General features: G+C 41.7%; 1 protein-coding gene across 6 annotated transcripts in view; it reads right to left on the bottom strand.

Annotated features, from left to right (window-relative positions):
- RANBP10 (RAN binding protein 10) overlaps positions 1 to 17,513 on the bottom strand; it is a 216,629-nt gene that overhangs the window by 145,045 nt on the left and 54,071 nt on the right. For all 6 annotated transcript variants that reach the window (XM_075577139.1, XM_075577142.1, XM_075577141.1 and 3 more), the window contains exon 4: positions 16,843 to 17,010. In XM_075577139.1, coding sequence (XP_075433254.1) covers positions 16,843 to 17,010 — 168 coding nt within the window. The remainder of the gene's footprint in view (positions 1 to 16,842; positions 17,011 to 17,513) is intronic.

Genomic DNA, 17,513 nt, shown 5'->3' with positions numbered 1-17,513 from the left:
GGTATAACACGTACATCCCTAGGTATAACACGTTCATCCCTAGGTATAACACGTTCATCCCTAGGTATAACACGTTCATCCCTAGGTATAACACGTACATCCCTAGGTATAACACGTTCATCCCTAGGTATAACACGTACATCCCTAGGTATAACACGTACATTCCTAGGTATAACACGTACATCCCTAGGTATAACACGTACATCCCTAGGTATAACACGTACATCCCTAGGTATAACACGTACATCCCTAGGTATAACACGTACATTCCTAGGTATAAGACGTACATCCCTAGGTATAAGACGTACATCCCTAGGTATAAGACGTACATCCCTAGGTATAAGACGTACATTCCTAGGTATAACACGTACATCCCTAGGTATAACACGTACATCCCTAGGTATAACACGTACATCCCTAGGTATAACACGTACATCCCTAGGTATAACACGTACATCCCTAGGTATAACACGTACATCCCTAGGTATAACACGTACATCCCTAGGTATAACACGTACATCCCTAGGTATAACACGTACATCCCTAGGTATAACACGTACATCCCTAGGTATAACACGTACATCCCTAGGTATAACACGTACATCCCTAGGTATAACACGTACAACCCTAGGTATAACACGTACATCCCTAGGTATAACACGTACATCCCTAGGTATAACACGTACAACCCTAGGTATAACACGTACATCCCTAGGTATAACACGTACATCCCTAGGTATAACACGTACATCCCTAGGTATAACACGTACATCCCTAGGTATAACACGTACATCCCTAGGTATAACACGTACATCCCTAGGTATAACACGTACATCCCTAGGTATAACACGTACATCCCTAGGTATAACACGTACATCCCTAGGTATAATACGTACATAGGAAGGTAGAATGGCCTAAAAAGGTCAAGTTGTGCGCCTTGCACTACACCAATGAAGATATGGGGAACCAATAAATTGTGAATGTGTGGTGACGGAACAAAAACTGCAATAAAGGGTGCGGAGGTGGTGCTGGCAGGGATGGGGTTAATGATGAGCAAAGAAAAGAAAGAAAGCTCCCTAATAGCCGCACAAGAAAACACCTATACCTATATTAAAAATTACTATTATTAATAAATGATTAAAATATATTTATTGCAGCAAAAACTAACATGAACCAAAGTGATTAAAATAAATTAAAAAACGGAGGAGGTAACTGTGTGCCTAGTTCAAACTAACAGTGTATGCTAGGAATAACTATTTTAAATCAGAATGTCCCACTGCTATATGATTATACTAACAGTGGTAGTTATACCAATACAGTTCTATGTAGTTTGAGGACTACACCTAAATGGAGAGTATAGCTAAATATAGTGTGTGCGCTCAAAATAATGTGGTATATTTGTTGAGCCAGCTAATGCTAGTATACGGATATATACACACACATATGTACCAGACCAACAGGTTCAAAGGTAAATGAACCTAGAGGTCTGTCATGATTAGCAAAACAGCTATTTCAAGATCACAAAGTATGTGTCTTGTACTCGGAACCATGACAAATAGGAGAGTAGTCAGAGTGTTGTGCTTCCTTTAGAAGGCTCCGAAACACTCTGAGAAAAGGCAACAGTCCTCTCCGAAATAGCCAGCGCACTATGTGGTGACGCTTAGCCTGCCCAACATATGTTTCACCGTTGTTCACTTTGGTTCACGTTAGTTTTTGCTGCAATAAATATATTTTAATCATTTATTAATAATAGTAATTTTTAATATAGGTATAGGTGTTTTCTTGTGCGGCTAATAAGGAGCTTTCTTTGCTCATAATACGTACATCCCTAGGTATAACACGTACATCCCTAGGTATAACACGTACATCCCTAGGTATAACACGTACATTCCTAGGTATAATACGTACAACCCTAGGTATAATACGTTCATCCCTAGGTATAATACGTACATCCCTAGGTATAACACGTACATTCCTAGGTATAACACGTACATCCCTAGGTATAACACGTACATCCCTAGGTATAACACGTACATCCCTAGGTATAACACGTACATCCCTAGGTATAACACGTTCATCCCTAGGTATAACACGTACATTCCTAGGTATAACACGTACATCCCTAGGTATAACACGTACATCCCTAGGTATAACACGTACATTCCTAGGTATAACAAGAACATTCCTAGGTATAACACGTACATCCCTAGGTATAACACGTACATTCCTAGGTATAACAAGAACATTCCTAGGTATAACACGTACATCCCTAGGTATAACAAGAACATTCCTAGGTATAACACGTACATTCCTAGGTATAACAAGAACATTCCTAGGTATAATACGTACATTCCTAGGTATAACACGTACATCCCTAGGTATAACACGTACATTCCTAGGTATAACACGTACATCCCTAGGTATAATACGTACATCCCTAGGTATAACACGTACATCCCTAGGTATAACACGTACATTCCTAGGTATAACACGTACATCCCTAGGTATAACACGTACATTCCTAGGTATAACAAGAACATTCCTAGGTATAACACGTACATCCCTAGGTATAACACGTACATTCCTAGGTATAACACGTACATCCCTAGGTATAACACGTACATCCCTAGGTATAACACGTTCATCCCTAGGTATAACACGTACATCCCTAGGTATAACACGTACATCCCTAGGTATAACACGTACATCCCTAGGTATAACACGTACATCCCTAGGTATAACACGTACATTCCTAGGTATAATACGTACATCCTTAGGTATAACACGTACATCCCTAGGTATAACACGTACATCCCTAGGTATAACACGTACATCCCTAGGTATAACACGTACATCCCTAGGTATAACACGTACATCCCTAGGTATAACACGTACATCCCTAGGTATAACACGTACATCCCTAGGTATAACACGTACATTCCTAGGTATAACACGTACATCCCTAGGTATAACACGTACATCCCTAGGTATAACACGTTCATCCCTAGGTATAACACGTACATCCCTAGGTATAACACGTACATCCCTAGGTATAACACGTACATCCCTAGGTATAACACGTACATCCCTAGGTATAACACGTACATTCCTAGGTATAATACGTACATCCTTAGGTATAACACATACATCCCTAGGTATAACACGTACATTCCTAGGTATAACACGTACATTCCTAGGTATAATACGTACATCCCTAGGTATAACACGTACATCCCTAGGTATAATACGTTCATCCCTAGGTATAACACGTACATTCCTAGGTATAACACGTACATCCCTTGGTATAACACGTACATCCCTAGGTATAACACGTACATTCCTAGGTATAACACGTTCATCCCTAGGTATAATACGTATTCCTAGGTATAACACGTACATTCCTAGGTATAATACGTACATCCCTAGGTATAATACGTACATCCCTAGGTATAACACGTACATCCCTAGGTATAACACGTACATTCCTAGGTATAACACGTACATCCCTAGGTATAACACGTACATCCCTAGGTATAATACGTACATTCCTAGGTATAACACGTACATCCCTAGGTATAACACGTACATTCCTAGGTATAACACGTACATTCCTAGGTATAATACGAACATCCCTAGGTATAATACGTACATTCCTAGGTATAACAAGAACATCCCTAGGTATAATACGTACATCCCTAGGTATAATACGTACATTCCTAGGTATAACACGTACATCCCTAGGTATAACACGTACATTCCTAGGTATAACACGTACATCCCTAGGTATAACACGTACATCCCTAGGTATAACACGTACATTCCTAGGTATAACAAGAACATTCCTAGGTATAACACGTACATCCCTAGGTATAACAAGAACATTCCTAGGTATAACACGTACATTCCTAGGTATAACAAGAACATTCCTAGGTATAATACGTACATTCCTAGGTATAACACGTACATCCCTAGGTATAACACGTACATTCCTAGGTATAACACGTACATCCCTAGGTATAATACGTACATCCCTAGGTATAACACGTACATCCCTAGGTATAACACGTACATTCCTAGGTATAACACGTACATCCCTAGGTATAACACGTAGATCCCTAGGTATAATACGTACATCCCTAGGTATAACACGTACATTCCTAGGTATAACAAGAACATTCCTAGGTATAACACGTACATCCCTAGGTATAACACGTACATTCCTAGGTATAACAAGAACATTCCTAGGTATAACACGTACATCCCTAGGTATAATACGTACATCCCTAGGTATAACGCGTACATCCCTAGGTATAACAAGAACATCCCTAGGTATAACACGTACATTCCTAGGTATAACAAGAACATTCCTAGGTATAACACGTACATCCCTAGGTATAACAAGAACATTCCTAGGTATAACACGTACATCCCTAGGTATAATACGTACATCCCTAGGTATAATACGTTCATCCCTAGGTATAACACGTACATCCCTAGGTATAACACGTACCTCCCTAGGTATAATACGTACATCCTTAGGTATAATACGAACATTCCTAGGTATAATACGTACATCCCTAGGTATAACACGTTCATCCCTAGGTATAACACGTACATCCCAAGGTATAATACGTACATCCCTAGGTATAACACGTTCATCCCTAGGTATAACACGTACATCCCTAGGTATAACACGTACATCCCTAGGTATAATACGTACATCCCTAGGTATAATACGTTCATCCCTAGGTATAACACGTTCATCCCTAGGTATAACACGTACATCCCTAGGTATAACACGTACATCCCTAGGTATAAAACGTACATCCCTAGGTATAACACGTTCATCCCTAGGTATAACACGTACATCCCTAGGTATAACACGTACATTCCTAGGTATAACACGTACATCCCTAGGTATAACACGTACATCCCTAGGTATAACACGTACATCCCTAGGTATAACACGTTCATCCCTAGGTATAACACGTACATCCCTAGGTATAACACGTACATTCCTAGGTATAACACGTACATCCCTAGGTATAACACGTACATCCCTAGGTATAACACGTTCATCCCTAGGTATAACACGTACATCCCTAGGTATAACACGTACATTCCTAGGTATAACACGTACATCCCTAGGTATAACACGTACATCCCTAGGTATAACACGTACATCCCTAGGTATAACACGTACATCCCTAGGTATAATACGTACATTCCTAGGTATAACACGTACATCCCTAGGTATAACACGTACATCCCTAGGTATAATACGTTCATCCCTAGGTATAACACGTTCATCCCTAGGTATAACACGTACATCCCTAGGTATAACACGTACATCCCTAGGTATAACACGTACATCCCTAGGTATAACACGTACATCCCTAGGTATAACACGTACATCCCTAGGTATAACACGTTCATCCCTAGGTATAACACGTACATCCCTAGGTATAATACGTACATCCCTAGGTATAATACGTACATCCCTAGGTATAACACGTTCATCCCTAGGTATAATACGTACATCCCTAGGTATAACACGTACATCCATAGGTATAACACATACATCCCTAGGTATAACACGTTCATCCCTAGGTATAACACGTTCATCCCTAGGTATAACACGTACATCCCTAGGTATAATACGTACATCCCTAGGTATAACACGTTCATCCTTAGGTATAATACGTACATCCCTAGGTATAACACGTTCATCCCTAGGTATAATACGTACATCCCTAGGTATAACACGTTCATCCTTAGGTATAATACGTACATCCCTAGGTATAACACGTACATCCCTAGGTATAATACGAAAATCCCTAGGTATAATACGTTCATCCCTAGGTATAACACGTACATCTCTAGGTATAACACGTACATCCCTAGGTATAACACGTACATCCCTAGGTATAACACGTTCATCCCTAGGTATAATACGTACATCCCTAGGTATAACACGTACATCCCTAGGTATAACACGTACATCCCTAGGTATAACACGTACATCCCTAGGTATAATACGTACATCCCTAGGTATAATACGTACATCCCTAGGTATAATACGTTCATCCCTAGGTATAACACGTTCATCCCTAGGTATAACACGTACATCCCTAGGTATAACACGTACATCCCTAGGTATAACACGTTCATCCTTAGGTATAATACGTACATCCCTAGGTATAACACGTTCATCCTTAGGTATAATACGTACATCCCTAGGTATAACACGTTCATCCCTAGGTATAATACGTACATCCCTAGGTATAACACGTACATCCCTAGGTATAACACGTACATCCCTAGGTATAACACGTTCATCCCTAGGTATAACACGTTCATCCCTAGGTATAACACGTACATCCCTAGGTATAACACGTTCATCCCTAGGTATAACACGTACATTCCTAGGTATAACACGTTCATCCCTAGGTATAACACGTACATCCCTAGGTATAACACGTACATTCCTAGGTATAACACGTACATCCCTAGGTATAACACGTACATCCCTAGGTATAACACGTACATCCCTAGGTATAACACGTACATCCCTAGGTATAATACGTACATTCCTAGGTATAACACGTACATCCCTAGGTATAACACGTTCATCCCTAGGTATAACACGTACATTCCTAGGTATAATACGTACATTCCTAGGTATAACACGTTCATCCCTAGGTATAACACGTACATTCCTAGGTATAACACGTACATCCCTAGGTATAACACGTACATCCCTAGGTATAACACGTACATCCCTAGGTATAACACGTACATCCCTAGGTATAACACGTACATCCCTAGGTATAACACGTACATCCCTAGGTATAACACGTACATCCCTAGGTATAACACGTACATCCCTAGGTATAACACGTACATCCCTAGGTATAACATGTACATCCCTAGGTATAACACGTACATTCCTAGGTATAACACGTACATCCCTAGGTATAACACGTACATTCCTAGGTATAACACGTTCATCCCTAGGTATAACACGTACATTCCTAGGTATAACACGTACATCCCTAGGTATAACACGTTCATCCCTAGGTATAACACGTTCATCCCTAGGTATAACACGTTCATCCCTAGGTATAATACGTACATTCCTAGGTATAACACGTACATCCCTAGGTATAACACGTACATCCCTAGGTATAACACGTACATCCCTAGGTATAACACGTACATCCCTAGGTATAACACGTACATCCCTAGGTATAACACGTACATCCCTAGGTATAACACGTACATCCCTAGGTATAACACGTACATCCCTAGGTATAATACGTACATCCCTAGGTATAACACGTACATCCCTAGGTATAACACGTACATCCCTAGGTATAACACGTTCATCCCTAGGTATAACACGTACATCCCTAGGTATAACACGTACATTCCTAGGTATAACACGTACATCCCTAGGTATAACACGTACATCCCTAGGTATAACACGTACATCCCTAGGTATAATACGTACATCCCTAGGTATAACACGTACATCCCTAGGTATAACACGTACATCCCTAGGTATAATACGTACATTCCTAGGTATAACACGTACATCCCTAGGTATAATACGTACATCCCTAGGTATAACACGTACATCCCTAGGTATAACACGTACATCCCTAGGTATAACACGCACATCCCTAGGTATAATACGTACATTCCTAGGTATAATACGTACAGCCCTAGGTATAACACGTACATCCCTAGGTATAACACGTACATCCCTAGGTATAATACGTACATTCCTAGGTATAACACGTACATCCCTAGGTATAACACGTACATCCCTAGGTATAACACGTACATCCCTAGGTATAATACGTACATTCCTAGGTATAACACGTACATCCCTAGGTATAACACGTACATCCCTAGGTATAACACGTTCATCCCTAGGTATAATACGTACAGCCCTAGGTATAACACGTACATCCCTAGGTATAACACGTACATCCCTAGGTATAATACGTACATTCCTAGGTATAACACGTACATCCCTAGGTATAACACGTACATCCCTAGGTATAACACGTACATCCCTAGGTATAACACGTACATTCCTAGGTATAACACGTAAATCCCTAGGTATAACACGTACATCCCTAGGTATAACACGTACATCCCTAGGTATAATACGTACAGCCCTAGGTATAACACGCACATCCCTAGGTATAACACGTACATCCCTAGGTATAACACGTACATCCCTAGGTATAACACGTACATTCCTAGGTATAACACGTACATTCCTAGGTATAACACGTACATCCCTAGGTATAACACGTACATCCCTAGGTATAATACGTACATTCCTAGGTATAACACGTAAATCCCTAGGTGGTGACGCTTAGCCTGCCCAACATATGTTTCACCGTTGTTCACTTTGGTTCACGTTAGTTTTTGCTGCAATAAATATATTTTAATCATTTATTAATAATAGTAATTTTTAATATAGGTATAGGTGTTTTCTTGTGCGGCTAATAGGGAGCTTTCTTTCTTTGCTCATAATACGTACATCCCTAGGTATAACGCGTACATCCCTAGGTATAACGCGTACATCCCTAGGTATAACGCGTACATCCCTAGGTATAACACGTACATCCCTAGGTATAACACGTACATCCCTAGGTATAACACGTACATCCCTAGGTATAACACGTACATCCCTAGGTATAACACGTACATCCCTAGGTATAACACGTACATCCCTAGGTATCACACGTACATCCCTAGGTATCACACGTACATCCCTAGGTATCACACGTACATCCCTAGGTATCACACGTACATCCCTAGGTATCACACGTACATCCCTAGGTATAACACGTACATTCCTAGGTATCACACGTACATCCCTAGGTATAACACGTACATCCCTAGGTATAACACGTACATCCCTAGGTATAACACGTACATCCCTAGGTATAACACGTACATCCCTAGGTATAACACGTACATCCCTAGGTATAACACGTACATCCCTAGGTATAACACGTACATCCCTAGGTATAACACGTACATCCCTAGGTATAACACGTACATCCCTAGGTATAACACGTACATCCCTAGGTATAACACGTACATCCCTAGGTATAATACGTACATCCCTAGGTATAACACGTACATCCCTAGGTATAACACGTACATCCCTAGGTATAACACGTACATCCCTAGGTATAATACGTACATTCCTAGGTATAACACGTACATCCCTAGGTATAACACGTACATTCCTAGGTATAACACGTACATCCCTAGGTATAATACGTACATCCCTAGGTATAATACGTACATCCCTAGGTATAACACGTACATCCCTAGGTATAACACGTACATCCCTAGGTATAACACGTACATCCCTAGGTATAACACGTACATCCCTAGGTATAACACGTACATCCCTAGGTATAATACGTTCATCCCTAGGTATAACACGTACATCCCTAGGTATAACACGTACATCCCTAGGTATAACACGTACATCCCTAGGTATAACACGTACATTCCTAGGTATAACACGTACATCCCTAGGTATAATACGTACATTCCTAGGTATAACACGTTCATCCCTAGGTATAACACGTACATCCCTAGGTATAATACGTACATCCCTAGGTATAATACGTACATTCCTAGGTATAATACGTACATCCCTAGGTATAATACGTACATCCCTAGGTATAATACGTACATTCCTAGGTATAACACGTACATCCCTAGGTATAACACGTACATCCCTAGGTATAACACGTACATCCCTAGGTATAACACGTTCATCCCTAGGTATAACACGTACATCCCTAGGTATAACACGTACATCCCTAGGTATAATACGTACATTCCTAGGTATAACACGTACATTCCTAGGTATAACACGTACATCCCTAGGTATAACACGTACATCCCTAGGTATAACACGTACATCCCTAGGTATAATACGTACATTCCTAGGTATAACACGTTCATCCCTAGGTATAACACGTTCATCCCTAGGTATAACACGTACATCCCTAGGTATAACACGTACATCCCTAGGTATAATACGTACATTCCTAGGTATAACACGTACATCCCTAGGTATAATACGTACATTCCTAGGTATAACACGTACATCCCTAGGTATAATACGTACATTCCTAGGTATAACACGTACATCCCTAGGTATAATACGTACATTCCTAGGTATAACACGTACATCCCTAGGTATAACACGTACATTCCTAGGTATAACACGTACATCCCTAGGTATAATACGTACATTCCTAGGTATAACACGTTCATCCCTAGGTATAACACGTTCATCCCTAGGTATAACACGTACATCCCTAGGTATAACACGTACATCCCTAGGTATAATACGTACATTCCTAGGTATAACACGTACATCCCTAGGTATAACACGTACATCCCTAGGTATAATACGTACATTCCTAGGTATAACACGTACATCCCTAGGTATAACACGTACATCCCTAGGTATAACACGTACATCCCTAGGTATAATACGTACATCCCTAGGTATAACACGCACATCCCTAGGTATAACACGTACATCCCTAGGTATAACACGTACATCCCTAGGTATAACACGTACATTCCTAGGTATAACACGTACATTCCTAGGTATAACACGTACATCCCTAGGTATAATACGTACATTCCTAGGTATAACACGTACATCCCTAGGTATAATACGTACATTCCTAGGTATAACACGTAAATCCCTAGGTGGTGACGCTTAGCCTGCCCAACATATGTTTCACCGTTGTTCACTTTGGTTCACGTTAGTTTTTGCTGCAATAAATATATTTTAATCATTTATTAATAATAGTAATTTTTAATATAGGTATAGGTGTTTTCTTGTGCGGCTAATAGGGAGCTTTCTTTCTTTGCTCATAATACGTACATCCCTAGGTATAACGCGTACATCCCTAGGTATAACGCGTACATCCCTAGGTATAACGCGTACATCCCTAGGTATAACACGTACATCCCTAGGTATAACACGTACATCCCTAGGTATAACACGTACATCCCTAGGTATCACACGTACATAAATAGGTATCACACGTACATCCCTAGGTATCACACGTACATCCCTAGGTATCACACGTACATCCCTAGGTATCACACGTACATCCCTAGGTATAACACGTACATCCCTAGGTAAAACACGTACATCCCTAGGTATAACACGTACATTCCTAGGTATAACACGTACATTCCTAGGTATAACACGTACATCCCTAGGTATAACACGTACATCCCTAGGTATAACACGTACATCCCTAGGTATAACACGTACATCCCTAGGTATAACACGTACATCCCTAGGTATAACACGTACATCCCTAGGTATAACACGTACATCCCTAGGTATCACACGTACATCCCTAGGTATCACACGTACATCCCTAGGTATAACACGTACATCCCTAGGTATAACACGTACATTCCTAGGTATAACACGTACATCCCTAGGTATAACACGTACATCCCTACGTATAACACGTACATCCCTAGGTATAACACGTACATCCCTAGGTGTAACACGTACATCCCTAGGTGTAACACGTACATCCCTAGGTGTAACACGTACATCCCTAGGTGTAACACGTACATCCCTAGGTGTAACACGTACATCCCTAGGTGTAACACGTACATCCCTAGGTATAACACGTACATCCCTAGGTATAACACGTACATCCCTAGGTATAACACGTACATCCCTAGGTATAACACGTACATCCCTAGGTATAATACGTACATTCCTAGGTATAATACGTACATCCCTAGGTGGCGACGCTTAGCCTGCCCAACATATGTTTCACCGTTGTTCACTTTGGTTCACGTTAGTTTTTGCTGCAATAAATATATTTTAATCATTTATTAATAATAGTAATTTTTAATATAGGTATAGGTGTTTTCTTGTGCGGCTAATAGGGAGCTTTCTTTCTTTGCTCATAATACGTACATCCCTAGGTATAACACGTACATCCCTAGGTATAACACGTACATCCCTAGGTATAACACGTACATCCCTAGGTATAACACGTACATCCCTAGGTATAACACGTACATCCCTAGGTATAACACGTACATCCCTAGGTATAACACGTACATCCCTAGGTATAACACGTACATCCCTAGGTGTAACACGTACATCCCTAGGTGTAACACGTACATCCCTAGGTGTAACACGTACATCCCTAGGTATAACACGTACATCCCTAGGTGTAACACGTACATCCCTAGGTGTAACACGTACATCCCTAGGTGTAACACGTACATCCCTAGGTGTAACACGTACATCCCTAGGTGTAACACGTACATCCCTAGGTGTAACACGTACATCCCTAGGTATAACACGTACATCCCTAGGTATAACACGTACATCCCTAGGTATAACACGTACATCCCTAGGTATAACACGTACATCCCTAGGTATAACACGTACATCCCTAGGTATAACACGTACATCCCTAGGTATAACACGTACATCCCTAGGTATAACACGTACATCCCTAGGTATAATACGTACATTCCTAGGTATAATACGTACATCCCTAGGTGGCGACGCTTAGCCTGCCCAACATATGTTTCACCGTTGTTCACTTTGGTTCACGTTAGTTTTTGCTGCAATAAATATATTTTAATCATTTATTAATAATAGTAATTTTTAATATAGGTATAGGTGTTTTCTTGTGCGGCTAATAGGGAGCTTTCTTTCTTTGCTCATAATACGTACATCCCTAGGTATAACACGTACATCCCTAGGTATAACACGTACATCCCTAGGTATAACACGTACATCCCTAGGTATAACACGTACATCCCTAGGTATAACACGTACATCCCTAGGTATAACACGTACATCCCTAGGTATAACACGTACATCCCTAGGTATAACACGTACATCCCTAGGTATAACACGTACATCCCTAGGTATAACACGTACATCCCTAGGTATAACACGTACATCCCTAGGTATAACACGTACATCCCTAGGTATAACACGTACATTCCTAGGTATAACACGTACATCCCTAGGTATAACACGTACAGCCCTAGGTATAACACGTACATCCCTATGTATAACACGTACATCCCTAGGTATAACACGTACATCCCTAGGTATAATACGTACATCCCTAGGTATAACGCGTACATCCCTAGGTATAATACGTACATTCCTAGGTATAATACGTACATCCCTAGGTGGCGACGCTTAGCCTGCCCAACATATGTTTCACCGTTGTTCACTTTGGTTCACGTTAGTTTTTGCTGCAATAAATATATTTTAATCATTTATTAATAATAGTAATTTTTAATATAGGTATAGGTGTTTTCTTGTGCGGCTAATAGGGAGCTTTCTTTCTTTGCTCATAATACGTACATCCCTAGGTATAACACGTACATCCCTAGGTATAACACGTACATCCCTAGGTATAACACGTACATCCCTAGGTATAACACGTACATCCCTAGGTATAACACGTACATCCCTAGGTATCACACGTACATCCCTAGGTATAACACGTACATCCCTAGGTATAACACGTACATCCCTAGGTATAACACGTACATCCCTAGGTATAACACGTACATCCCTAGGTATAACACGTACATCCCTAGGTATAACACGTACATCCCTAGGTATAACACGTACATCCCTAGGTATAACACGTACATCCCTAGGTGTAACACGTACATCCCTAGGTGTAACACGTACATCCCTAGGTGTAACACGTACATCCCTAGGTGTAACACGTACATCCCTAGGTGTAACACGTACATCCCTAGGTGTAACACGTACATCCCTAGGTGTAACACGTACATCCCTAGGTGTAACACGTACATCCCTAGGTATAACACGTACATCCCTAGGTATAACACGTACATCCCTAGGTATAACACGTACATCCCTAGGTATAACACGTACATCCCTAGGTATAATACGTACATCCCTAGGTATAACACGTACATCCCTAGGTAAAACACACAATTTGACGGTGAGCTTTGCCCACCTTGTCTGCCATTTCTAATCTGCTGTAACAGCCGACACCCCAAAGAATCGGTCTACCCCAAGTACTTTGGAATGCCCTTACTGAATCAGCCTCTACCACCTCTGTTGGGAGGTCAAGCCATGTATCCACCATCCTCTAAGTGAAGGACTTCTTCACATTTCCTGAGCCTCCCATCAGCCAGCTTCAGCGCGTGACATTGTTCAGGCTCTTCTGCACATGTCCAGCATGTGAACATTTCTGTTTCTCCGCGTGTTTACAAACGTGTAGAACTATCCTCACTTCCCTCCCGCAAATTTAAGTGTCTGTTTGATCAGATTTGATTGCCAAGCGGAAAAGGGTTAAAACAAAGTTATCAAAATGTTGTAAAATTGTAAAAATCTGCAAAATGTTACAACACGGAGACCCCGAAATAAGACTTTTACCGGAGACGTTTGAATATGCAAATAAATCAATTTAAATATTCAAATTGGTGTATTTCCCAGGTATCCCTCCACCTGTTGTATATATAGAGTAGATGAGTGTTTGCCAGGTATACAAGTCAATTCGTACTCTACTGAACAGGACTCATCTTTCGTTCTCACTAAAGCCCTATTATTTGAGGCTCTTGAGCAATAGAGAATATTGACAACATGTAAAAATGGTGGCAAAATCGCACATGCAAAGACGAGGGCCAACTGCGCGCGGGGCGCCACAGGCTGCGAAAATATTGCACGTCTCTATTCAAGTTACGATATCAATCTACTTGTGCAAAGCATTAATGGAAGTGTGAACATTTGTAAACATCTGACCTGATATATTTTCATGTACAATGCTCACTTACTAGTTAAACAACAAATATAAAAAGGGGCTTCCCAAATAAAACAGCGATGAGATGAAGGTGTTAAAACTAGGTGACAGAAGCATTTAAAACCAAACTTTCCTAACAATCCCTTCCAGTGTTAGCAGAGTAACCTGAAGGTGGAATGTACTTTGGGACTGGATCGCTACCTTACATCCAACGGCCCTCGTATCGTACGGATCCCAACCTGGTGGTCCTGGTCTTTTAGGGCCTAGGACCGCAACAGTGAGTTCATAACATCACTTTTCCGATTGACTTCCAGCTTACAGGCAGAAACCATTTTAAACTCCCAAAAGTAGACATCGAAGGTGAATATCCAATGAACAGCAGGGACCTTGTAGTAAGACAGCAGCCACCTATCAGATCTCTTGCCTTGGGCCTTCGCTTGCCTCTTATGTGCAGCCTACTCACAGGATGTCAATAGTAGTATCCTTTAGTGGTCAGCGGGCAGTCAGGAGCGCTTCTACCCGGTGCTCTGGGGTTGGCTGAGTACTCCCTCGTTTTGGCGAAACGCGTAGAGTGGGAGTACTCAGCCAACCACAGAGCACCGGGTAGAAGCGCTCCTGACTGCCCGCTGACCACTAAAGGAACTCCGGATGTGCCGTGCACCCACGAGGCCGCGACGGAGCTGGGACCGCTAACGCTATCAGCGGGGAGGCTCCGGATCGTGGAGGGTCTCCGAGAGTGACGGGCGTCCGAACGGAGGTCAAAGCGGTGAGCGGCAGTATCCAGTGGCGCATGCCAACACATGATAGTGTTACGTGCCTTTTTAATGTTGCATTATTGTACGTGCAAATTTCTACTTTCTTAATATAAACATTTTTTTATCGTATTGATCTGTGCAACGGGTAATTTTCTTCTATACTGCGGAGGTTCATCTCTCCTGATACCCGTCTGAGGACTCATCAGATCTACATCCTGACCTGGTATAAAGACACAGGACTGCCACAGTTTTGGAGTCGCTTTAATACTATTGACATCCTGTGAGTAGGCTGCACATAAGAGCCAAGATTCAAGCTGCTACACCACGTTAGCACTATCACCTGCACCTGGACTGCGCAAAAATAGTTCTACTGCGTTTCTGAGCAGGGAGTGACAGCTTTATACATCACACTTATATTGTATATGCACATTGATTTTCCACAATATTGTATTGTATTCACTTTGTCACTAAGACTAGTGAGCACTGTGTAAAGCGCCTTTGAGATCACTTTCACGTATTTACGTTTCAATGTTATACTCGTTAACCAACGGTGAACAAGATAAACGCTTCAACTGTCCTCTCCGGTGAGATACAAAAGTAGGAGACGTTATTGCTCCAGTTATTTGATGTAAAATTAAATGCAGGTTCGTTGCACAAATGGTAACGCACGCCGCGTTTTCTTAGCGCACGCAATATTTAACGCAATGCGCCGTGTTGACGCGAGCAATACTTTCCGCTACATCTGTGTGTTGTGATAGTCCGAGTAGAGGTGAATTCTGAGCCAACGTTCAAATTTGCTGTTAAAACCCATTTCTCGAACACCACAGCAAATATCGACCCATTTCCCCATGTCAAATACAGAGCCGTCACTTCTATTAAACCGTATCGAAACGGTGCTATTCGGAGTTATAACTGGACAGGTCCAAGAACAGGGAGGCTGGATACATCCGGACTGCAGAAGGTAGATATTACAATGCAACTTCTGGTGCCACCAGACTTCTGGCCCTATTGGGTCATCTGACCGATCCAGGAGCAATCGCATGACGCACCAAACCCAGGATGCTGGTAACTGGAGTGGAGGGGACTATACATATGTTTCCATCGGGACAGCCACTGTGGTCAGCCAGATCAGACCCCAAAAACGAGCAAGTGTCCATGTCGCAGCGGATACGTCATTCACGTACTGTAAAAGGTTCATTAATGCCAGTCTGGGCCCTTCCCCAACCTACCCAGGCTGTGGCCGTTCTTTGTGTAGAAGCAGGTGTTGTTGATGAGGTTGACACAACAGCCGATCACGTCTCCCGTAGTGAAGGTCGGCCCGTAGGGTTGTCCTGTCCCGGAGGAGCAAAACGAGTGGCCGTCGTCACCATGGTAACCGTACGAGTGTTTATCCCAACCTGGGTGACAAAAAGAAAATATCAACATCAATATTAAAGGTCTTTACCTTGATTTGATGCAACGAGCTCGTTTGACGGCTCGGAAAGTTCAACTGCATTTAGCCACATAGTAAGGGCGTCATAACAATTGATCCTAATCTAGGAGTAGCTTGAACAAAAGAATAGTCTTTGAAGTGGGTGAAGCCAATGTGAATCCCAGTGTCTGCTCTTGAGAAAGCCACAAATATCCTCCCCTTATGAGTTTAAACGTGTGGTAAGCAGGGGGTCCCCGGAGTTAAATAACATTAATTTCAGCTACGGGGACCCCCTGGTTTCCACCTATAAGTACAAAATAAAAAGGGGGGGGGGGGTAAGAATAACACAGCCGCATGATTAAAACCCATATATATATTATGGCTCAATAAGACTCAATACCACCCCCCCACGTGTCTGCATGGCTTTCAAAGCTCCCCGAACCCGCTTCAGTCACCCTATTATTACATTATTCAGTGGTCAGGGTGCAG

The sequence above is a fragment of the Ascaphus truei genome, chromosome 19 (assembly GCF_040206685.1).
Source record: "Ascaphus truei isolate aAscTru1 chromosome 19, aAscTru1.hap1, whole genome shotgun sequence".
Classification (NCBI taxonomy): Eukaryota; Metazoa; Chordata; class Amphibia; order Anura; family Ascaphidae; genus Ascaphus; species Ascaphus truei.
Note: the sequence above shows the minus strand (reverse complement) of the source record. Positions and strands in the feature narration are given on the sequence as shown.